Source organism: Oncorhynchus mykiss, chromosome 12 (genome assembly GCF_057628025.1).
Source record: "Oncorhynchus mykiss isolate SJ-2025 chromosome 12, ASM5762802v1, whole genome shotgun sequence".
NCBI lineage: Eukaryota > Metazoa > Chordata > Actinopteri > Salmoniformes > Salmonidae > Oncorhynchus > Oncorhynchus mykiss.
This window is the reverse complement of record NC_143033.1, coordinates 87,215,400-87,241,363: the sequence shown is the minus strand read 5'-3', so window position 1 is coordinate 87,241,363 and position 25,964 is coordinate 87,215,400. Positions and strand designations below refer to the sequence as shown.

Here is a 25,964-nt window from a genome sequence, read left to right as displayed (position 1 = left end):
CTGGGTGACTTTCACTTTCACTTGAGTAACTTTCTAATAAGGTATCTATACTTTTACTCAAGTATGACAATTGGATACGTTTTCCACCACTGCTGTTTAATCAGCTTCTTGATATGCCACATGTCAGATGGATGGTTTATCTTAGCGAAATGGAGAAATGCTCACTAATAGGGATGTAAACAAATTTGTGCACAATATTTTTGAGATATCAGCTTTTGTAGGATTTTTTATTTCAGCTCATGAACCATGAGACCATCACTTTACATTTTACATTTATATTTTTGCATCGTGTGCCAATCTATCAACCGTCTACACAGGGAAACTGAAGGAGAGGCATCATGTGCCAATCTATCAACCGTCTACACAGGGAAACTGAAGGAGAGGCATCATGTGCCAATCTATCAACCGTCTACACAGGGAAACTGAGGGAGAGGCATCATGTGCCAATCTATCAACGGTCTACACAGGGAAACTACTGAAGGAGAGGCATCATGTGCCAATCTATCAACCGTCTACACAGGGAAACTGAGGGAGAGGCATCATGTGCCAATCTATCAACCGTCTACACAGGGAAACTACTGAGGGAGAGGCATCATGTACCAATCTATCAACCGTCTACACAGGCAAACTACTGAGGGAGAGGCATCATGTACCAATCTATCAACCGTCTACACAGGCAAACTACTGAGGGAGAGGCATCATGTACCAATCTATCAACCGTCTACACAGGGAAACTACTGAGGGAGAGGCATCACATACCAATCTATCAACTGTCCACACAGGGAAACTACTGAGGGAGAGGCATCATGTACCAATCTATCAACTGTCCACACAGGCAAACTACTGAGGGAGAGGCATCATGTACCAATCTATCAACCGTCTACACAGGGAAACTACTGAGGGAGAGGCATCATGTACCAATCTATCAACCGTCTACACAGGGAAACTGAGGGAGAGGCATCACATACCAATCTATCAACTGTCCACACAGGGAAACTACTGAGGGAGAGGCATCATGTACCAATCTATCAACTGTCCACACAGGCAAACTACTGAGGGAGAGGCATCATGTACCAATCTATCAACCGTCTACACAGGGAAACTACTGAGGGAGAGGCATCATGTACCAATCTATCAACCGTCTACACAGGGAAACTACTGAGGGAGAGGCATCATGTACCAATCTATCAACCGTCTACACAGGCAAACTCAGCCGACCTGTCTGTCTGTCCTTCAGTCCATCTGTATGAAGTACATAATATGTATCACTACCACAGACAAAAGGTATGGGAAATGTCCATATCAGTAAACTCATTCTCCTCCACATACTGTACCATACCATCATTGTCTACTGTGTGTTACGGGTGAACACATCAGACATCCAATTAAGACAGACATACTGTACAGTACTTTGAACTCAGTACAGTTGTGTACATGATCACATCTGTGAGGGTCTACAGTAGCTACTGTAGAAACCAGGAGCCTTAGTGTGGCACGTGTGTGTGTGTGTGTGTGCGTGTCTCTGCATGAACTTAAAGCTAAAAACGAGTGACATAAGACTAAATAAATCAGAGTTTGATCTTTCCCTCTCCTCCAGTGTCTCATTTGAAGAACACACGACCACAAGCTGGAAAGGAATGTTTTAATGATAAAAGGAATTAAACGCATATTATAATACTAAGAAGTAATCTTAGGGTCTACATTTCTATTATATAAAACACAAAACTCTGCAGAATAGCCCTCCTAAACTTGCAGGCTAAAAAGTAGATATGACAATAATGTGGAGGTTTCCTCATACAGATACATGCAGAAAGTTTGTTACAAATAATACAAGAGAGTATGAGGGACAACTGTATCCATCAGACCTGAGTCGTTCATTAAACAATAGTCTTAACTCACTCACTTGTATGGCAATGTATGAGCAGATCATATCAATCCAACAGTCAAAATGCATAGTACTATAAAATGGAAATGAAAATGTAATAAGGAAATGAAACTAAATAAATGTGTAAGGTAACTAACCATGAAAAGCATCAGGTCGAAAGCCATTCATAAATATATGAGACCAACCCACAGACAGGACATATCAAATACATTACAAGTAAGTAAACAAGCATAATTCAAATGTGAAGGAAATGAACCTTTTCTGACACTAAGGTTATAAGGTGTCAGTGTATGTGGGTATGTCATTCGCCTAAGTCATTTGACCTGACCGACACTCTGACCGAAATAAACATTCTAATTAAACGGTGAACACAAATGTCAACATAGCTACACAATTCCTGTCTAAAGTTGTGGTATTTTTCACAATGTCACTAGTAGGTGGGGATGTGGGGTACAGTTCCTTCTGCAAGACCTGTGGGTAACACTTCCTATGAATACCCTCTTCATAATGTGTTATAAGTGTATTTATAACACCTTATAATCTATGCATTATACATCATATGGCATGAAATAGGCACTAATGGCTGCTAATGTCTATATATTCCTACATGTCTATATATTCCTACAGCATTTTAAGCAGGCAGCATAATGCCTTATGATTATGAAGCTAAGTGGTATGACCTCATGAAATGCTCTTTAGGAAATTGCGTCAGAGGGCTATACTGTAACGACTTCACGTAGGAGTTCCGCACTCCTGTTAAAGGGATTGTTCACTCAAATTACAAAATATAATTTGCTTTCTTTACACCATAAGCAGTCTATGGACAAGCTCAGACAGCAATCCATGCTTTGCTTTTGTTTACCTGACCACTGTCTTCAAATACAAACTTTTTAGATCAAATGTTGACACTTTAGGATGATTTGCAAAAAAAATGCTTTTAACAGGGTTACAAACGCTAAAACGTTTGCATTTCCCTAACCAAGTACAGTAAACAAAACCAAAGCATTGGATTGCTTTCTTAACTTGTTCATAGACTGCTTACAGGGTAACAACAACATGTCGTTTTGTAATTTGGGTGAACTATCCCTTTATGCCCTCAAGACGGAGTTACATAGGTGTAAGAGGGTATGCAGTGAAATTAGAATATAGCCTATCACTTAATATATAATATAATGCTCCTAATGTGATTTTCAAATATGGCATCTGGCATAGTAATACTTTACTTCATGAGGCATTACACATCCTGGTGATAATAGCCCTTACAGGTGGCCAGGGCAGCTCTAGCACGGCAGAGATTTGATCAACTGACTGGTTGGAAAGGTAGCATCCTATGACGGTGCCACATTGAAAGTCACTGAGCTTTTCAGTAAGGCCATTCTACTGCCAATGTTTGTATATGGAGATTGCATGGCTGTGTAATCCATTTTATACACCTGTCAGCAACGGGTGTCGCTGAAATAGACATATCCACTAATTTGAAGGGGTGTCCACATACATTTGTGTATATATAGCGGAAATAGCGCCTGGTCAATGTTTAGCTATTTGACATGTCCACAAGACATTGAGACCTCATGATCTTGGAAATGTCTCTACTAAAGAGGTTTATGTTTTATGCATCTTCTCATGAGTATGTAATGTATATTTGCTTGTAAGTATAGTATACAATACTACTGTAAGTATGATCTTACTATCCTTTCATATCATTATAATGTTGTATTGCTAATATGTGACATGCTGTATCATAATCAGTCATAAGTCACACTCATTTTCAGATTAGAATCATTTTGTAATTTTAGTTATCTACAAGTAATGGGCTGTTTTGAAATTTCAACTGATTTCACTGAAACACGTTTCCTAACCTATCCAGATTATAGCTGTCACATAGAGAATTAACTTAATAAACTGTTGAGGTTTCTGAAAATCAATGTGCAGTAAAACACACTGGTCAGAATGTGTCTTGAGGTTGACATGACTGACGATGATGAAGCTAGTCACATATGTGTATCTTATCATAAGTACTGTATATCATATATTACTGTATCTTATCATAAGTACTGTATATCATATATTACTGTATCTTATAATAAGTACTGTATATCATATATTACTGTATCTTATAATAAGTACTGTATATCATATATTACTGTATCTTATAATAAGTACTGTATATCATATATTACTGTATCTTATAATAAGTACTGTATATCATTTTTTACTATATCTTATAATAAGTACTGTATCTTATCTTCTGAGGTTCTCTTTTGTTATACAAACGTCCACCGTTTGTTACAGTTCTCCTCTACTTGACTCCATGTCATTAGGTCCTTGGTCCTTGGGAAAAACACAAGAGTTACAAATATGCTGGACCAAAAAGACAACGAGCCCCATCATTTTAGATACCAAGACAAACAGTTCACCAGTTGTCAGAGGATATTAACAGTACTTACTATTAACTCACGAGGTTTGGTGACTTGGTCCTTGTCCAAGGCCTGTTTGTCCAATAGAGCAGTGGTCTCCTCTGCAGCTCTGTTAGACATGGGAGGTCCTCCATTCATCTGAGGTGGTCCTGGACTCTGTGCACCAGGAGTCGCTTCCTTAGTCTCATCGTTAACCCTGTTGGAGTAATAAGACATCAACATTCACATTCATGATCCACCATAATACTGTCCCCTAAAGAGATAACAGGGTTTCCTAAACATGACCTCAACCAGTTATTTAACCTCCTCTACCATCCCATGCAACTTTACACACAGATACATACACATTCTCACCTTCTATATGGCACATGTCCATTGCTCTGAGGTTGACCAAGAAGCTGTGTGTCATCAGTCTGGCTGTTAACCCTGTGGGAGCAATAACAGGGATATCATCAGGATTAAAACTCTTGATCCACCAGAAACAATACTGTCCTCCATAGGATTCTGAAGGAAGAAATGAGATTTCATTATCTGTTGAATGACAGATCTACAGTGCTTTGCGAAAGTATTCGGCCCCCTTGAACTTTGCGACCTTTTGCCACATTTCAGGCTTCAAACATAAAGATATAAAACTGTATTTTTTGGTGAAGAATCAACAACCAGTGGGACACAATCATGAAGTGGAACGACATTTATTGGATATTTCAAACTTTTTTAACAAATCAAAAACTGAAAAATTGGGCGTGCAAAATTATTCAGCCCCCTTAAGTTAATACTTTGTAGCGCCACCTTTTGCTGCGATTACAGCTGTAAGTCGCTTGGGGTATGTCTCTATCAGTTTTGCACATCGAGAGACTGAAATTTTTTCCCATTCCTCCTTGCAAAACAGCTCGTGCTCAGTGAGGTTGGATGGAGAGCATTTATGAACAGCAGTTTTCAGTTCTTTCCACAGATTCTCGATTGGATTCAGGTCTGGACTTTGACTTGGCCATTCTAACACCTGGATATGTTTATTTTTGAACCATTCCATTGTAGATTTTGCTTTATGTTTTGGATCATTGTCTCGTTGGAAGACAAATCTCCGTCCCAGTCTCAGGTCTTTTGCAGACTCCATCAGGTTTTCTTCCAGAATGGTCCTGTATTTGGCTCCATCCATCTTCCCATCAATTTTAACCATCTTCCCTGTCCCTGCTGAAGAAAAGCAGGCCCAAACCATGATGCTGCCACCACCATGTTTGACAGTGGGGATGGTGCGTTCAGGGTGATGAGCTGTGTTGGTTTTACGCCAAACATAACGTTTTGCATTGTTGCCAAAAAGTTCAATTTTGGTTTCATCTGACCAGAGCACCTTCTTCCACATGTTTGGTGTGTCTCCCAGGTAGCTTGTGGCAAACTTTAAACAACACTTTTTATGGATATCTTTAAGAAATGGCTTTCTTCTTGCCACTCTTCCATAAAGGCCAGATTTGTGCAATATACGACTGATTGTTGTCCTATGGATAGAGTCTCCCACCTCAGCTGTAGATCTCTGCAGTTCATCCAGAGTGATCATGGGCCTCTTGGCTGCATCTCTGATCAGTCTTCTCCTTGTATGAGCTGAAAGTTTAGAGGGACGGCCAGGTCTTGGTAGATTTGCAGTGGTCTGATACTCCTTCCATTTCAATATTATTGCTTGCACAGTGCTCCTTGGGATGTTTAAAGCTTGGGAAATCTTTTTGTATCCAAATCCGGCTTTAAACTTCTTCACAACAGTATCTCGGACCCGCCTGGTGTGTTCCTTGTTCTTCATGATGCTCTCTGCGCTTTTAACGGACCTCTGAGACTATCACAATGCAGGTGCATTTATACGGAGACTTGATTACACACAGGTGGATTGTATTTATCATCATTAGTCATTTAGGTCAACATTGGATCATTCAGAGATCCTCACTGAACTTTTGGAAAGAGTTTGCTGCACTGAAAGTAAAGGGGCTGAATAATTTTGCACGCCCAATTTTTCAGTTTTTGATTTGTTCAAAAAGTTTGAAATATCCAATAAATGTCGTTCCACTTCATGATTGTGTCCCACTTGTTGTTGATTCTTCACAAAAAAATACAGTTTTATATCTTTAAGCCTGAAATGTGGCAAAAGGTCGCAAAGTTCAAGGGGGCCGAATACTTTCGCAAGGCACTGTACCAAAGGAGTCCTCATGTGGAGATTTTACCTGACAACCTTGGGTACATTCAGTGGATGGGAATCAGCATGTGTCTTCTGACAGATTTCAGTGTCTGCTCTGTCATTGTCTGACAGCTTTCCATCCTCCATTCCTAGAACACCTTCCTCTCCTTGGCCACTAAAGTTGAGATTATTACATTGATAATGATTTAAGTATCTCTATTGGGAACGATACAAATGTTCTCCATATCCATAGCCTACATTACAGAGGACTGGCAGGTGATTAGTCATGTGGTACAGTTTACCTGGCATCTCCATTCAGCAGAGGGTTGTCAGCGCCTGTCTCTTCATTGTCCATGGGCTGCCTGCTCTCCTCTCCTGGCTCACCTCCTTGGTCACTAAAAGTGAGATTATGATGAGCTTAACTGAAAGGATAAGCAAGGCTCTAAAGGCAGGGTCTTTGCTGAAAGTTGTTGCTTGCCAATAGACATTGCTGGTATTTAGAAATGCCATGCGGATCTATTGAGTAATTCTTCCTTCGCCTTCTATAGCAGGGCTTTCCAACCTGTTCCTGGAGAGCTACCCTCCTGTAGGTTCTCTCTCCAACCCTGTTCCTGGAGCGCTACCCTCCTGTAGGTTCTCTCTCCAACCCTGTTCTTGGAGAGCTACCCTCCTATAGGTTCTCTCTCCAACCCTGTTCTTGGAGAGCTACCCTCCTGTAGGTTCTCTCTCCAACCCTGTTCTTGGAGAGCTACCCTCCTGTAGGTTCTCTCTCCAACCCTGTTCTTGGAGAGCTACCCTCCTGTAGGTTCTCTCTCCAACCCTGTTCCTGGAGAGCTACCCTCCTGTAGGTTCTCTCTCCAACCCTGTTCTTGGAGATCTACCCTCCTATAGGTTCTCTCTCCAACCCTGTTCTTGGAGAGCTACCCTCCTGTAGGTTCTCTCTCCAACCCTGTTCTTGGAGAGCTACCCTCCTGTAGGTTCTCTCCCCAACCCTGTTCTTGGAGAGCTACCCTCCTGTAGGTTCTCTCTCCAACCCTGTTCATGGAGAGCTACCCTCCTGTAGGTTCTCTCTCCAACCCTGTTCCTGGAGAGCTACCCTCCTGTAGGTTCTCTCTCCAACCCTGTTCCTGGAGAGCTACCCTCCTGTAGGTTCTCTCTCCAACCCCAGTTGTAACTAACCTGATGCAGCTTTTTAACCAGCTTTCAGGGATAGGCAACTTTGATGGGAGCCACAAACATCGGAATTCATTATGAGGGACCACAGTGGCTCCTGAGTACCCACATTCACACTCACACATGCAGTCAGAGCCGGCCTTAAGCAACATTTTGCTATGGGGATTAGAGAACATTTAGCAGATTTAGAGCAAGTGTGCTGCAATTCTACTCATTTTGCCATAGGGTGGAGAGAAATATGTGCATGTCAATATGATATCTAAGTGAGAGTGACTTACAAAATCAATGCCCCCTGTAAGCAATTTGACGATGATTACTACAAGTTTAGGTAGCGGGTCAGATTCATTTACCAATCTAAAGAATTGAGTGATTTTCAATGACTGATATGACAAGAGGAAAACTCCTGATGCACAGCCAAATTTTGAATTTGCACCTTGTGTATTCTACTATTCTAGCTGTCAACAGTAAAACGGAGGTCCGCAGGCCGCCTGTTTCCCGTCCCTGAGCTAATTATTAGAATCAGGTGTGCTACAGTAGATTAGGGTTGGAGTGAAAACCTACAGAACAGTAGCTCTCCAGGATCAGGGTTGGAGAGCCCTGTTCTATAGAGACAGAAACTAATATAACCCATAGCAACAGCTGAAGACAAGAGAGACTATCATTCAGTGGTTGATTACAGATCAGTAAAGTGATGTGGAAAGGTTAACCTGGCATCACGTTGCTCATTCTGCATCAGAGGAATGGAGTTTGGTTCTGGAATGCCCTGACCCGCTTCCACGTCTCTGTGGCCTTGGTTGCTAAAGATGAGATTATTACATTAATAAGAAATTAAGGATAATGTTTGATAAACAACATTAACTTGACAAAATGTCCGGCAAGTCTATAGTTTGTAAGTGGCCTGCAAGTTCCAGACTGTTCTCATCCTGTTTGTGACCTGCTAGGACCCCATTGGTCTGACTTTAAACCCTAGTAGTAAGACAGAGAGAACTAGTCTCATAACTAACATAAACCCTCTGCAACAATTCTAATTGACTTAAAGAGCTCCCTTCACAAACACAAAAACAGTTATATAGGATACTCACCACTGTTTGTCTCTCCGAGATTTATACACATAACAAAGCACTAAGAGCAGACCAGCAATGACCAGCACGAGAGCAACAACAGCAACTGAAAAACAACATGTAGTCATCAGATGTTGACATATTCACACAAATGAAAAGGTTTTAAAATAGCCTTCTAACTGTAGTTGATCTTGGTAACATCATTCTGAGGTCAGATTTACTTGTCATTTGCTCATACAGAGGAAGCTGTGGTGATAGATTTGCGTAAACACTCACCAATGATTTTCCAGATCAAACTAGTGTCACCACGGTTTCTATCAGGATGGTCTCCATCTATAATGGTGGTATTAGAGAGAATAAAGTTATTTCCATGACATAATCATGTCATGACCCTTTACCCTTTACTCTTCAATTGTATTCCCCAGAGAGTTGCACTGCCTTCGGGGACCCTTATCCTGTTTTTATTTGGTTCCGATTGTCACTCAGCTTAATTAGCCACTTTCCTAGCTTCATTTTTTGCATTTTTCCTATTATTCTTATTTTTCTTAGCTTGAGTGGTCATTGTTGTAGATTATGGCTCACCAGGTAACAACTCCAATGGTTCATTCACACCACCTTTGTCCTTGGAGCTGAGGAATTATCCTGTTCAACCTCACTCTCTGTCACGACTCCTGCCGAAGTTGGCTCCCCGCCTGTTCAGGCGGTGCTCGGCGGTCGTCGTCACCGGCCTACTAGCCGCCACCGATCCCTTTTTCTTTTCGGTTAGTTTAGTCTCATTAGTTACACCTGTTCCAATTTTGTGTGTTCTTGATTTGCTTCCCTATTTAGCGTGTGGAACCCGCCCCTTTGTTGTGCGGGATTATTTTGGTGTTCACGTTACCTAGTCAGCCATGACACTCACTTTCTGTCATTTCAGCTGAGCTATGTGGTATGTTTGCCCTTCTCATGAGGGCAGGATTGTTGTCCTGCACATAGTGTGAGAAAGTTTCTTCTATGCACCTTGTGTTTTTCTGTGTAGTAGGACTGTACTCAACCATCTCCTAACCCCCTCTACAGTAGGACTGTACTGAACCATCTCCTGCCCCCCTCTACAGTGGGACTGTACTGAACCATCTCCTGCCCCCCTCTACAGTGGGACTGTACTGAACCATCTCCTGCCCCCCTCTACAGTGGGACTGTACTCAACCATCTCCTGGCCCCCTCAACAGTGGGTTTGTGTCAGCCAGTTCAGTCTACGAGCAGGGCTTTGTTCATCATAAAATACTTTGATCCAGTTTGGGCCAATCTTTACGGCCATGTGATGGGTGCTGCTTCAACATTAACAAAACTTGATGTATTGTGTTAATGTGGAAAGTCATTTGTTCAACTTTGAAATGTATCAACAAAAATATTCAGCCTTATACAGTGAAAGTTATTCTTACACAAGAATTGATGGATGGTTGATCCTCAAATCGATACACTACATGAAAGTACAAATACCAAAAGTATGTGGACATTTGCTCGTCAAACATCTCATTCCAAAATCATGGGTATTAATATGGAGTTGGTCCCCCCTTTGCTGCTATAACAGCCTCCACTCTTCTGGGAAGGCTTTCTACTAGATGTGGAGAATTAGTGAGTTCTGGCACTGATGTTGGGTGATTATGCCTGGCTCGCAGTCAGCATTCCAATTCATCCCAAAGGAGTTCGATGTGGTTGAGGTCAGGGCTTTGTGCTGGCCAGTCAAGTTCGTCCACACCGATCTCGACAAACCTTTTCTCTATGGACCTCACTTTGTCCATGGAAGTATTGTCATGCTGAAACAGGAAACTGTTGCCACAAAGTTGAAAGTGTTGCCACAAACTGTTGGAAGAACAGAATCGTCTAGAATGTCACTGTACGCTGTAGTGTTAAGATTTCCCTTTACTGGAACTAAGGGGCCTAGCCAGAACCATGAAAAATAGCCCCAGACCATTATTCCTCCTCCAACAAATTTTACAGTTGGCACTATGCATTGGGGAAGGTAGCGTTCTCCTGGCATCCGCAAAACCTAGATTTGTCTGTCAAGACTGCCAGATGGTGAAGCATAATTCTTCACTCCAGAGAACGCATTTCCACTGTTTCAGAGTCCAATAGCGGCGAGCTTTACACCACTCCAGCCGACGCTTGACATTGCGCATGGTGATCTTTGGCTTGTGTGGGGCTGCTCGGCCATTGGAAACCAATTTCATGAAGCTCCCGACAAACAGTTATTGTGCTGACCTTGCTTCCAGAGGTCGTTTGGAACTCAGTAGCTGTGGCGGGAAAAGTACTCAATCGTCATACTTGAGTAAAAGTAAAGATACCTTAATAGAAAATGACTCAAGTAAAAGTGAAAGTCACCCAGTAAAATACTACTTGAGTAAAAGTTGAAAAGTAATTGGTTTTAAATATACTTAAGTATCAAATAGTAAATGGAATTGCTAAAGCGTACTTAGGTATGAAAAGTACAAGTAAAAGTATAAACCATTTCAAATGTCTTATATTAAGCAAACCAGATGGCACAATTATTATAAAAAATGTTTTACGGATAGCCAGGGGCACACTCCAACACCCAGACATAATTTACAAATGAAGCATTTGTGTTAAGTGAGTCCGTCAGATCAGAGGCAGTAGGGATGACCAGGGATGTTCTCTTGATAAGTGTGTGAATTGGACCATTTCTGTCAAAATGTACTTTTGGTTGTCAGGGAAAATGTATGGAGTAAAAGGTACATTATTTACTTTAGGAATGTAGTGAAGTAAAAGTAAAAGTTGACAAAAATATAAATAGTAAAGTAAAGTATAGATACCCCCAAAAAACTACTTAAGAAGTACATTAAAGTATTTTTACTTAAGTGCTTTACACCTCTCAGTAGCGAGTGTTGCAACCAAGGACAGGTGATTTTTAGGCGCTACGCGCTCCAGCACTCGGCCGTCCCGTTCTGTGAGCTTGTGTGGCCTACCACTTCACGGCTGAGCCGTTGTTGCTCCCAGATGTTTCCACTTCACAATAACAGCACTTACAGTTGAGCTCTAGCAGGGCAGAAATGTGATGAACTGACTTGTAGGAAAGGTGGCATCCTATGACGGTGCCACATTGAAAGTCACTAAGCTCTTCAGTAAGGCCATTGTACTCCCAATGTTTGTCTGTGGAGATTGCATGGTTGTGTGCTCGATTTTACACACCTGTTAGAAATGGGTGTGGTTGAAATAGCCGAATCCAGTCATTTGAAGGGGTGTCCACATCCATTTGCTGGGTTCTTAGTTCTCCAGAAGAACAAATGGATATATCTTTCCAGACCTCAGTCGATAAATCCCGAAAATAAAACCATGATATATGCGACTTTGATTTGAAAAAGTCACCCAACAATTCAAGTACTGTTTCTTGCCTCATAGACTATACACATGGTAATATTCTCACACATCAGACAATTCTTACTCTAATATTGTCTTTCCATACAGTATGCTAAATAATATATGTGGGAACTGGTTTGGATGTAGAATAGGCCATTATCATACCTCTGTCGCAACAGGGGCAGGGGGAAAAGACTGCACTTGAATAGCGAATGGAGGACACCTTTCCAGCAGCTCATTTTCAGCCCAGCCAGGTAGGCTACTCCGGTTGTAAAGCGAAGCAATGTGCTTAATATGAGCAAAGTTGAGAAATAAATATAGTAGGCCTAGCCTATAGAAAGCTGATGGGATCCTTTTTAATATAGGCCATCAAAACTGTTCTCACGCAAATACAAAGCATAGCCTATAGAAAACTGTTGTGCAACATGGGCCTATATAGGGACACTTATTTTATTCCATGTATCAACCAGTTATAAGGAGCTGGCTCTCACTGAGCAACAGGTGATCCTACTCCACTCAAACTCTGAATGCCAGGGTTCTGTCAGAGTGATTAGAGGGAACACACCATTAGCGACTGTCCGTTGGCAAGTATGGTAGGCTACTAATGACCATCAGCGGCATCAGAGGGCAATTTTGGAGAAGCCTAGTTACCGTGACTCAACGGTCAAGTGGAATTTGACTGCAACAATTAATTGTCAGAGATGCAATAATATTAAAAATAAAATGAAAGACATAGTTAATGACATTTACAACTGAGAATAATTTGATGACTACCCAACAGAGAGCCAGTGGAAACAGCTCTCATTCAATATGCTCTGCTCTGTTGTTACAGAGAAACACTCACCTGCAGTTGTATTCTGACTGTCAGGCTCTTTCTCCAAAGGCTTCTTTGGCTCATCTAGAACAAGACAATATAAACTATATATACACACTACTGTTCAAAAGTTTGGGGTCACTTAGAAATGTCTTTATTTTTGAAAGAAATGCACATTTTTTGTCCATTAAAATAACATCAAATTGATGAGAAATACAGTGTAGACCTTAATGTTGTAAATGACTATTGTAGCTGGAAACGGATGATTTGTAATGGAATATCTACAAAGGCGTACAGAGGCCCATTATCAGCAACCATCACTCCTGTGTTCCAATGGCACGTTGTGTTAGCTAATCCAAGTTCATCATTTTAAAAGGCTAATTGATCATTAGAAAACCTTTTTGCAATTACGTTAGCACAGCTGAAAACTGTTGTTCTGATTAAAGAAGCAATAAAACTTGCCTTCTTTAGACTAGTTGAGTGTCTGGAGCATCAGCATTTGTGGGTTCGATTGCAGGCTCAAAATGGCCAGAAACAAATAACTTTCTTCTCAAACTCATCAGTCTATTCTTGTTCTGCGAAATTAAGGCTATTCCATGCGAGAAATTGGCAAGAAACTGAAGATCTCGTACAACGCTGTGTACTACTCCCTTCACAGAACAGCGCCAACAGCGACATTTCTAAGTGACCCCAAACTTTTGATATAGATAGATATATATACTTTTGAACGGCAGTGTGTGTGTGTGTGTGTGTGTGTGTGTGTGTGTGTGTGTATATATATTTAGCACTTAGAAATGTCCATGTTTTTTTCCTATTCATATATGAATATGAGAAAAAAACAAGGCTCCTCAAACTTGAAAAGCAATATACACGTCTCACCTGATGCACCAGACACATTGAAATGGGTCAAATGCTCCTGAAATAAGATATCAATATCAAATTATGAACATGCAACTGGAATGTTTGGTCTGGTATTGTAGTTTACAAGGTAACTGTACATAAACCTAAACTGCAGTGATAAATAGCCATACTCACAGACCGAGCACTTATGGCAGTGTGGTCTACGTTGACACAGTCCAGGAGGGTGATGCAGGAGTAGTTGACATCAATCACATTGTGTGTTTGTGTAGTGTTTTTGTGTTGACAGAGCCACGAAGCAAGCCACGTAGACGTCTGTGGAAGAAAAAATACAAATGTAAAGTTAGACATCTAACACTCAAAAACAATATTCTTAATGTTTGAATACATTTGTCATTAAACTGCATCTACTCTCTATATATTTGTATTTTATTTAACTAGGCAAGTCAGTTAAGAACAAGTTATTTTTACAATGACAGCCTACCGGGGAACAGAGGGTTAACTGCCTTGTTCAGGGGCAGAACAACAGATTTTCAACCTTGTCAGCTTGGGGATTCAATCCAGCAACCTTTAGGTTACTAGCCCAACACTCTAACCCTGGCTTCCTGCCTCCCCTGAAGTGTGAAAGACAGTCATATTTCTGATTCTACAGTAGTCTGATAGTGAAGCCTGTGAATCATATTGAATCCCCTCATATGTCGTTGTAGTCACAAGAGTTTTGTGAGATACAATAAACAGATATCTTACCTTATTGGAAAACACTGATTGCCACTCCACACGTTTAGGTTTCTCCTTCTCCTTTACACAGTATTTGTACGCATTTCCAGTTCGGAGGCTTGCACAACTAACATTCTTGGTTTCTTCTCCACCCCAACAGCCTGCAGAAAAGAGGAAGAGATCATGCATGTTGAAAAACAATTACCACAGCCTTCTACAACACACATCTTTATTTACTGCTGTTGAAGAGATACAAAAGAAGATACCAGAAGAAGCAGCCTGCTTTATAAAGACAATAGCATATGATCATGTTTGTAGGAGGGGGGGGGGGTAAAACTCGACCTGTAGCCAACGCCCAAAAAATGCTTCACTGCCAATATGCTTTTGCAGAAAAACTATATGAGGAGAGTTTATTTTTTCCAATCTCTCTTTCCTGAGAATTGTAACTTTTTCAAGAGACCGGCAAATAGCTGAGAGATAAGCAAACACTCAAGACATCGAAAAAACTAAACCAACTACACCACTGTAAATATTTGTCAGGAATTGGGGAGACGAAGACATGGAATGTCAGCGTCACCCAGAAAAAATACAAAGTCAAAACACAATCTCCTTACCTTGATTTAACAGGAGTGTCAATAATAAACTAAACAGATAAGAAATAGACATGGTGGCCTCTTATTACAAACTACTGCGTGCCGAGTTCCAGTCTGTCGGTGCAAAGCAAACCAAGGCGGGAAAGACACTCTTTCTCTTGTTGAGCGGAAGTTACATCATAAGGAGGACCAACAATAAACACATCTGGTTTTTGGATAAATATTTTAACGTTGTGACAATTAAACTAGATTTTTTTGTATACAACTTAAGGCATTGATATTAAAATATAATATTTTCAATAAATGTTTCTTTCCCCCCATGTAAAGCCTCCAGTAGGATGACAACTTGACCTGATTCCTACTGGTGGGGCAGTCTGATAATAGTGTTATGCTTTATTCCACTGTAGGTGGTGCACTGATTCCTACTGGTGGGGCAGTCTGATAATAGTGTTATGCTTTATTCCACTGTAGGTGGTGCACTGATTCCTACTGGTGGGGCAGTCTGATAATAGTGTTATGCTTTATTCCACTGTAGGTGGTGCACTGATTCCTACTGGTGGGGCAGTCTGATAATAGTGTTATGCTTTATTCCACTGTAGGTGGTGCACTGCGATGTGTCTGAAGTGCAGATCTCAGTACCAGGTCCATGTTACCCGTCTCCTGCCAACATGACCTGTCTAGAAGGTCACAAAGTCAGCAAAAACTCAGGGTCCTGCACACAACACTTCTGACCACTAGACGGGGCTGTTGTTGTACTGTAGGAATGAAGCACATGGTTTTGTTGAACTGTAGGGAAAAGGAGGATACCTAGTCAGTTGTACAACTGATGCCTTCAACTGAAATGTGTATTCCACATTTAACCCAACCCCTCTGAATCAGAGAGGTGCGGGGGGGGGGGGGGGGGGGGGGGTTCCTTAAGCGACATCCACGTCTTCCGCACCCGGAGAACAGTGGGTTAACTGCCTTGCTCAGTGGCAGAACGACAGATTTTGACCTTGTCAGCTCGGGGATTTGATCCAGCAACCTTTCGGTTACTGGCCCAACACTCCACTAGGTTACCTGCTGCCCCATTAACTCAACTCAACCTCATGGTAGATAACTGTTCAAATGATTCCGCGGGTAAAGTGATTACTAGTAGTTAGTGTTTTTAACATGTTTATAAAGATGAAGAACACTCTAGGTTGACTGTGACATCTGACCCTCAGTGAGTGGAGGGTGTGAAGAGAATATCATTATTACAGTCACGTGGTACATTTCAGAGTGGGATGAAATAGGAAAACATCAGGAACTCATCATCCATACCCTACTGTACCATACATACCGCGCCATACCATCATTGGCTCCTGTATGTTACTGGTGAACACATCCGACATCCCACAAAGACAGACATACAGTCTGTGTACATGATCACATGAGCAGCTATTGTAGAAACCAGGAGCATTAGCGTGGCATTGTCACGATCGTCGTAAGAAGCGGACCAAAGCGCAGCGTGGTGTGACTGCATCATTTTAATGGATGACGAAAACACAAAGTAAACTGAACAAAACAATAAATGAACAACTACCGTGACGCTATAATGAGAACTGTGCTGACACAAGCAACTAACATAGACAATCACCCACAATGACAAAACAGGCTACCTAAATATGGTTCCCAATCAGCGACAATGACTAACGCCTCTGATTGAAAACCATATCAGGCCAAACACAGAAACAGACAAACTAGACATACAACATAGAATGCCCACTCAGATCACACCCTGACCAAACAAAACCTATAAACATACAAAGTAAACTATGGTCAGGGCGTGACAGGCATGTGTGTGTGTGTGTGTGTGTGTGTGTGTGCCTGTATGTGTGTGTGTGTGTGTGTGTGTCTGCATAAACTTGAAAAACTAAAAACGAGTGACATAAGACTAAATAAATCAGAGTTTGATCTTTCCCTCTCCTCCAGTGTCTCATTTGAAGAAAACACGACCACAAGCTGGAAAGGAATGTTTTAATGATAAAAGGAAAGCAACTCATCATAATATTAATAAGCGTTGTACCAGTCACTGAAAAGTCACTGGTTTGAATCCCTGAGCCGATTAGGTCTGTCGAGGTACCTTTGAGCAAGGCACTAAAGTTGAATTGCTCCTGTAAGACTCTCTGCATAAGAGCATCCGCTAAATGACTCAAATGTTCATGTATTAAATAAAACAAGTTGTGACCAAACACAAAACTCTGCAGAACAGCCTTCCTAAAAAGTAGATATGACAATGATGTGGAGGTTTGTTCATACAAATAATACAAGAGTATGAGGGACAATTGTATCCATCAGACCTGAGTCGTTCATTAAACAATAATCTTAACTCACTCACTTGTATGGCAATGTATGAGCAGATCATATCAATCCAACAGTCAAAATGCATAGTACTATACACAGTGTACAAACATTAGGAACACCTATCTAATATTGAGTTACATCCGTTTTTGCCCTCAGAAAAAACTCAATTGGTCAAGGGATGGACACTACAAGGTGTCGAAAGCTTTCCACAGAGATGCTGGCCCATGTCGACTCTAATGCTTTCCAGAGTTGTGTCAAGTTGGCTGGATGTCCTTTGGGTGGTGGACCATTCTTGATACACACGGGAAACTGTTGAGAGTGAAAAGTCCAGCAGCGTTGCAGTTCTTGACACACTCAAACCAATGAGCCTGGCACATACTACCACAGCCCGTTCAAAGGCACTTAAATCTTTTGTCATGCCCATTCACCCTCTGAATGGCACCCACACACAATCCATGTCTCAAGGCTTAAAAAAAACTTCTTTAACCTGTCTCCTCCCCTTCATCTACACTGATTGAAATGAATTTAAGAGGTGACATCAATTCAGGATCATAGCTTTCACCTGGATTCACCTGGTCAGTCTGTCACGTTCTTAATGTTCTGTACACTGAGTGTAAATTGGTCATGAAGAAGTCATAAATGAAACTAAATACATGTGTAAGGTAACTAACCATAAAAGCATCAGGTGAAAGCCACTCATAACAGTATGGGACCAACCCACAGACAGGACATCAAATACATTACAAATAAGTCAAATGAACATAATCAAAAGATGAAGAAAATGAACCTTTTCTGACACTAAGGTTATAAGGTGTCAATGTATGTGGGTATGTCATTCGCCTAAGTCATTTGACCTGACCGACACTCTGACTGAAATAAACATTCTAATTAAACGGTGAACACAAATGTCAACATAGCTACACAATTCCTGTCTAAAGTTGTGGTATTTTTCACAATGTCACTAGTAGGTGGGGATGTGGGGTACAGTTTCTTCTGCAAGACCTGTGGGTAACACTTCCTATGAATACCCTATTCAGAATGTGTGATAAGTGTATTTATAACACCTTATAATCTATGCATTATACATCATATTGCATGACATAGGCACTAATGGCTAATACATGTCTATATTCCTTCAGCATTTTAAGTAGGCAGTATAATGCCTTATGATTATGAAGCTAAGTGGTATGACCTCATGAAAGACTCTTTAGGAAATTGTGTCAGAGGGCTATACTGTAACGACTTCACGTAGGAGTTCCGCACTCCTGTTAAAGGCACAGTTCACCCTAATTAAAACATGTATTTAGCTTTCTTAAAGCTGTAAGCAGTCTATGGACAAGCTCAGACAGTAATCCATGCTTTGGTTTCGGATGGGTGGACTTATAACGTGAACGTCTAACAAGCCAAAGGTTGCGTGTTCGAATATCATCACGGGATATTTTAGCATTTTTGCTAATTAGCAACTTTGCAATCGCTTACTACTTTTTAGCTTAATGAGCACATAATGTATAATATAACGATCCTAATGTGGCATCTGGCATAGTAATACTTTTCTTCATGAGGCATTACACATCCTGGTGATAATGCTTTATGCAGTTATAGATGTTCATGAGCAGTTATTAGCACCTATGTTGTGCATCCTGATGCATTATGAATAGAATGTGTTATTAATGCTCCTATATTGCATTATAAAGAGAACATCCTGTTTGAACTGACCAATCGTGCTTTCGTATGAAAACAGTGGTTTAAATAAAGTCTGATGTAATATCATCTAGAGTGTCAAATGAGTAGTAAAATACACTTTTCAGAATGTGCCTTGGGGTTGACATGACTGATTATGATGAAGCAAGTCACAAATGTGTATCTTATAATATGTATATTATATACAGTATTACTGTGTCTTATCATATGGTGTTAGGTTTTCTTTTGTTATACAAACGTCCACCGTTTGTTACAGTTCTCCTCTTGACTCCATGTCATTAGGTCCTTGGTCCTTGGGGAAAAACACAAGAGTTACAAATATGCTGGACCAAAAAGACAACGAGCCCCGTCATTTTAGATACCAAGACAAACAGTTCACCAGTTGTCAGAGGATATTAACAGTACTTACTATTAACTCAGGGGGTTTGGTGACTTGGTCCTTGTCCAAGGCCTGTTTGTCCAATAGAGCAGTGGTCTCCTCTGCAGCTCTGTTAGACATGGGAGGTCCTCCATTCATCTGAGGTGGTCCTGGACTCTGTGCACCAGGAGTCGCTTCCTTAGTCTCATCGTTAACCCTGTTGGAGTAATAAGACATCAACATTCACATTCATGATCCACCATAATACTGTTCCCTAAAGAGATAACAGGGTTTCCCAAACTCGGTCCTGAAGGGAGAAATGAGATTGTCATTCAATGGACAATGACGATCTACCAAAGGAGTCCTCATGTGGAGATTTTACCTGACAACCTTGGGTACATTCAATGGATGGGAATCAGCATGTGTCTTCTGACAGATTTCAGTGTCTGCTCTGTCATTGTCTGACAGCTTTCCATCCTCCATTCCTAGAACACCTTCCTCTCCTTGGCCACTAAAGTTGAGATTATTACATTGATAATGATTTAAGTATCTCTATTGGGAAGGATCCAAACGTTCTCCATATCCATAGCCTACATTACAGAGGACTGGCAGGTGATTAGTCATGTGGTACAGTTTACCTGGCATCTCCATTCAGCAGAGGGTTGTCAGCGCCTGTCTCTTCATTGTCCATGGACTGCCTGCTCTCCTCTCCTGGCTCACCTCCTTGGTCACTAAAAGTGAGATTATGATGAGCATGACTGAAAGGATAAGCAAGGCTCTAAAGGCAGGGTCTTTGCTGAAAGTTGTTGCTTGCCAATAGACATTGCTGGTATTTAGAAATGCCATGCGGATCTATTGAGTAATTCTTCCTTTGCCTTCTATAGCAGGGCTTTCCAACCTGTTCCTGGAGAGCTACCCTCCTGTAGGTTCTCTCTCCAACCCTGTTCCTGGAGCGCTACCCTCCTGTAGGTTCTCACTCCAACCCTGTTCTTGGAGAGCTACCCTCCTGTAGGTTCTCTCTCCAACCCTGTTCTTGGAGAGCTACCCTCCTATAGGTTCTCTCTCCAACCCTGTTCTTGGAGAGCTACCCTCCTGTAGGTTCTCTCTCCAACCCTGTTCTTGGAGAGCTACCCTCCTGTAGGTTCTCTCTCCAACCCTGTTCTTGGAGAGCTACCCTCCTGTAGGTTCTCTCTCCAACCCTGTTCCTGGAGAGCTACCCTCCTGTAGGTTCTCTCTCCAACCCTGTTCTTGGAGATCTACCCTCCTATAGGTTCTCTCTCCAACCCTGTTCTTGGAGAGCTACCCTCCTGTAGGTTCTCTCTCCAACCCTGTTCTTGGAGAGCTACCCTCCTGTAGGTTCTCTCTCCAACCCTGTTCTTGGAGAGCTACCCTCCTGTAGGTTCTCTCTCCAACCCTGTTCCTGGAGAGCTACCCTCCTGTAGGTTCTCTCTCCAACCCTGTTCTTGGAGATCTACCCTCCTATAGGTTCTCTCTCCAACCCTGTTCTTGGAGAGCTACCCTCCTGTAGGTTCTCTCTCCAACCCTGTTCTTGGAGAGCTACCCTCCTGTAGGTTCTCTCCCCAACCCTGTTCTTGGAGAGCTACCCTCCTGTAGGTTCTCTCTCCAACCCTGTTCATGGAGAGCTACCCTCCTGTAGGTTCTCTCTCCAACCCTGTTCCTGGAGAGCTACCCTCCTGTAGGTTCTCTCTCCAACCCTGTTCCTGGAGAGCTACCCTCCTGTAGGTTCTCTCTCCAACCCCAGTTGTAACTAACCTGATGCAGCTTTTTAACCAGCTTTCAGGGATAGGCAACTTTGATGGGAGCCACAAACATCTGAATTCATTATGAGGGACCACAGTGGCTCCTGAGTACCCACATTCACACTCACACATGCAGTCAGAGCCGGCCCTAAGCAACATTTTGCTATGGGGAGTAGAGAACATTTTGCCATGGGGAGTAGAGAACATTTTGCTATGGGGAGTAGAGAACATTTTGCAGATTTAAAGCAAGTTTGCTGCAATTCTACTCATTTTGCCATAGGGTGGAGAGAAATGTTTGCATGTCAATATGATACTAAGTGAGAGTGATTTACAAAATCAATGCCCACCCCCCCTGTCAGCAATTTGACGATGATTACTACAAGTTTAGGTAGCTGGTTAAATAAATTTACCAATCTAAAAAATGGTTAGCTGACATGGGCTAATTGAGTGATTGTCTGACATGACAAGAGGAAAACTGCTAATACACAACCACATTTCAAAATTGCACCTTGTGAAGCCACTACCAAGATTCTCTGTTCTGATGAAACGAAGATTGAGATCTTTGGCCTCAATGCCAAGCATGAAAACCTGGCACCATCCCTAAGGTGAAGCATGGTGGTGGCAGCATCATGCTATGGAGATCTTTTTCAGCGGCAGGGACTGGGAGACTAGTCAGGGTCGAGGAAAAGATGAACAGGGAAAAGTACGGAGAGATCCTTGATGAAAACCTGGCACCATCCCTAAGGTGAAGCATGGTGGTGGCAGCATCATGCTATGGAGATGTTTTTCAGCGGCAGGGACTGGGAGACTAGTCAGGGTCGAGGCACAGATGAACAGGGAAAAGTACGGAGAGATCCTTGATGAAAACCTGCTCCAGAGCGCTCAGGGCCTCAGACTGGGGATGAAGGTTCACCTTACAAATGGACCAATACACTAAGCACACAGCCAAGACAACGCAGGAATGGGAAAAAACTCCCCAAATACAGGTGTGCCAAGCTTGTAGCATAAACAGTCTAAATACTTATGTAAATGTCATTTTTCAGTTTAAGATTTTTAATACATTTGCAATAATGTCTCAACAGCTGTTTTTGCTTTGTCATTATGGGGTATTGTGTGTAGACTGATGAGGGAAAACAACTATTTAATACATTTTAGAATAAGGCTGTAACGTAACAAAATGTGGAAAAAGTCAAGGAGTCTGAATACTTTCCGAAGGAGTCTGAAAAAAATACAAATAACAAGAAGACACGTGTCCTCAAACTTGAAAAGCAACATACACATCTCACCTGATGCACCAGAGACAATGATACAGGTCCAATGCAACATACACATCTCACCTGATGCACCAGAGACAATGATACAGGTCCAATGCAACATACACATCTCACCTGATGCACCAGAGACAATGATACAGGTCCAATGCAACATACACATCTCACCTGATGCACCAGAGACAATGATACAGCTCCAATGCAACATACCCATCTCACCTGATGCACCAGAGACAATGATACAGCTCCAATGCAACATACACATCTCACCTGATGCACCAGAGACAATGATACAGGTCCAATGCAACATACACATCTCACCTGATGCACCAGAGACAATGATACAGGTCCAATGCAACATACACATCTCACCTGATGCACCAGAGACAATGATACAGGTCCAATGCAACATACACATCTCACCTGATGCACCAGAGACAATGATACAGCTCCAATGCAACATACACATCTCACCTGATGCACCAGAGACAATGATACAGGTCCAATGCAACATACCCATCTCACCTGATGCACCAGAGACAATGATACAGGCCCAATGCAACATACACATCTCACCTGATGCACCAGAGACAATGATACAGCTCCAATGCAACATACACATCTCACCTGATGCACCAGAGACAATGATACAGGCCCAATGCAACATACACATCTCACCTGATGCACCAGAGACAATGATACAGCTCCAATGCAACATACACATCTCACCTGATGCACCAGAGACAATGATACAGCTCCAATGCTCCTGATTCAGAAATAAGATAACATCAATATATTTACTTCTTATAATAAAATAGTTTACATTTGGAATGTTTTTTCCCCTGGTATTGTAGTTTACAAGGTAACTGTACATAAACCTAAACTGCAGTGATAAATAGCCATACTCACAGACCGATCACTTATGGCAGTGTGGTCTACATTGACACAGTCCAGGAGGGTGATGCAGGAGTAGTTGACATCAATCACATTGTGTGTTTGTGTAGTGTTTTTGTGTTGACAAAGTTCAGCAAGCCACGTAGACATAGAAAAGCATTTGACCCGTATCATCAACTCATAGTGAAAGTTATGATACATGGAAGAGGTAGAGTTAACAGTGACGTCTGACTCATTGGGGAAGTATTGCATCCTTATGCAAATCAGTTTCAGCTCTAGCACTGATATTAAAAACCTGCAAGTAATTGAAACCCTGTTTTCCTTTCACAATTTCCATGGACCTGATTCCTACTAGTGGGGCAGTCTGATAATGGTGTCATGATTCAGTGCACTGTAGGTGGTTTCTGTAGGACCAGGACAAACTCAGAGAACCAGAGATCAGAGTTGTACCTAGTTAAGTGACATGGCCGGTAACCACTCAGGTCTACATCATTCTGACCACTAGAAGGGGCTCTTGTTGAATAAATGAAACAGAAGACTTCGTCTGATTCGAGTCATGTTGAACTTCACCTCAAGGTATATAACTGATTGAATGATTCAATAGGTCAAATGAAGTAGGCTGGTGCATAACATGTTTATAAAGATGATGAACCTTCTAGGTTGACTGTGACAATTGACCCTCAGTGAGGGGAGGGTGTGTGGCTAGTGTAGATATTGAAAATAATATAATTATTGTGATCACTTGTGGTTCATTTCAGAGTGGGAAGACATGGGAAAACATCAATAAACCCATCATCCATTCCATTCCATTACTGTCTATAGGGTGAGCACCCATCAGACACCCCACAAAGACAGACATACAGTGCTTTAGACTCAGTACTGTCTGTGTACATGATCACATCTGTGAGGGTCTACAGTAGCTACTGTAGAAACCAGGAGCATTAATGTGTGGCACAAAGGTCACTGTGTGTGTGTGTGTGTGTGTGTGTGTGTGTGTGTGTGTGTGTGTGTGTGTGTGTGTGTGTGTGTGTGTGTGTGTGTGTGTGTGTGTGTGTGTGTGTGTGTGTGTGAGAGAGATAATATGTTTGCGTGTGTGTGATAGCACAGGACATCCTCCTGTTGTCTTTGGGAGCTGGTCCATGGAGACAGCGTGACAACCCTCCCATCAGATTGTGTCTGTGAGAGCAGGAGAGCAGGCGCTCAAAGGGCCCTCTGTCATCTGCCCCTTCACACTCACTCTCTCTTTCTCTCTCACACACACACGCACACCAACAGATAAAGCAGGGCTGCCAGAAGGAGCATGCTTAATTTACAGATTCACTGGTCCAGCGAGAAAACACAGACAGGAGTCTGTCACTCAATCTGGCCCGATCGCTTTCTCCCTCTTTCTGTCTCTTTCCCTTCCCCCTTCTCTCTCTCTCTCTCTCTCTCTCCCAAACTCTCTCTCTCTCTCTCTCTCTCTCTCTTGCCCTTAGTCTATTTCAGGCATGTCCATACCAAAGGCCCATCCATAGAGTTGGAGGAAAATAAAAGCTAAGTAATGTTGAATTACACTCCAAGTGAACATGACATGTTCTCAGTTCCTAAACATACTAGAAACCTACTACCTGATTGACTTGGCCTGAGTTACCAGAGGGGAGGGGACTGGGGGGGGGGGTGGAGAGAGTAAGGGGCTCCATACAATCATATTATCAATTTTCCATAGATATCATGTGACAGTAGGAGGTATTCACATCCTGCCCAGGCTGTGTTCCAGAAAGAGAGAGAGAGAGAGAGAGAGACAGAGAGAGACAGAGAGAGAGACAGAGAGAGAGAGAGAGAGAGACAGAGAAAGAGAGAGAGAGAGAGAGACAGAGAGAGAGAGAGAGACAGAGAGAGAGAGACAGAGACAGAGAGACAGACAGAGAGAGAGACAGAGAAAGAGAGAGAGAGAGAGAGAGACAGAGAGAGAGAGAGAGAGAGAGAGAGAAAGCTGGGGACAGGCAGCATAAACAGAGAGAGCGAGAGAGAGAGAGAGACAGAGAGAGAGAGGGACAGACAGAGAGAGAGGGACAGAGAGAGAGAGACAGAGAGAGAGACAGAGAGAGAGAGAGAGAGAGAGAAACAGAGAGAAAGAGAGACAGAGAGAGAGAGAGAGAGAGAGAGAGAGAGAGAGAGAGAGAGAGAGAGAGAGAGAGAGAGAGAGAGAGAGAGAGAGGGAGACCAAGAGAGACAGAGGGAAGGAGAAACAAAGACTAAATCAAATCAAATTGTATTAGTCACATGCCCCGAATACAACAGGTGTTGACCTTACCGTGAAATGCTTACTTACGAGCACCTAACCAACAATGCAGTTAAAAAATATATATATACAAATAAGAATAAGAAACAAAAAGTAACAAGTAATTAAAGAGCAGCAGTAAAATAACAATAGCGAGACTATATACAGGGGGGTACTGGTACAGAGTCAATGTGTCGGGGCACCGGTTAGTCAAGGTAATTGAGGTAATATGTACATGTAGGTAAAGGTAACAACAGAGAGTAGCAACGGTGTGAATAGTCTGGGTAGCCATTTGACTAGATGTTCAGGAGTCTTTTGGCTTGGAGGTAGAAGCTGTTTAGAAGCCTCTTGGACCTAGACTTGGC

The 25,964-nt window shown here is 42.1% G+C and overlaps 1 protein-coding gene and 1 long non-coding RNA gene across 2 annotated transcripts; one reads left to right on the top strand and one right to left on the bottom strand.

The window, feature by feature from the left end:
• Positions 1–1,628: 1,628 nt before the first annotated feature.
• Positions 1,629–15,185, bottom strand: LOC110539179 (uncharacterized). The gene is made up of 13 exons (XM_036938850.2): positions 15,052–15,185; positions 14,468–14,598; positions 13,898–14,035; positions 13,742–13,778; positions 12,893–12,946; positions 8,971–9,027; positions 8,716–8,800; positions 8,341–8,430; positions 6,763–6,855; positions 6,507–6,635; positions 4,657–4,728; positions 4,333–4,498; positions 1,629–4,216 (listed from the first exon to the last, which is right to left on the bottom strand). The coding sequence occupies exons 1-13, from the start codon at positions 15,101–15,103 to the stop codon at positions 4,172–4,174; spliced, it is 1,149 nt and encodes a 382-aa protein (XP_036794745.2). The 5' UTR covers positions 15,104–15,185; the 3' UTR covers positions 1,629–4,171.
• Positions 2,999–19,125, top strand: LOC149979415 (uncharacterized). Its single transcript, XR_016485381.1, has 2 exons — positions 2,999–3,116; positions 18,918–19,125. It is a non-coding gene; the product is annotated as an uncharacterized LOC149979415 (long non-coding RNA).
• The last annotated feature ends 6,839 nt before the right edge of the window (positions 19,126–25,964 follow it).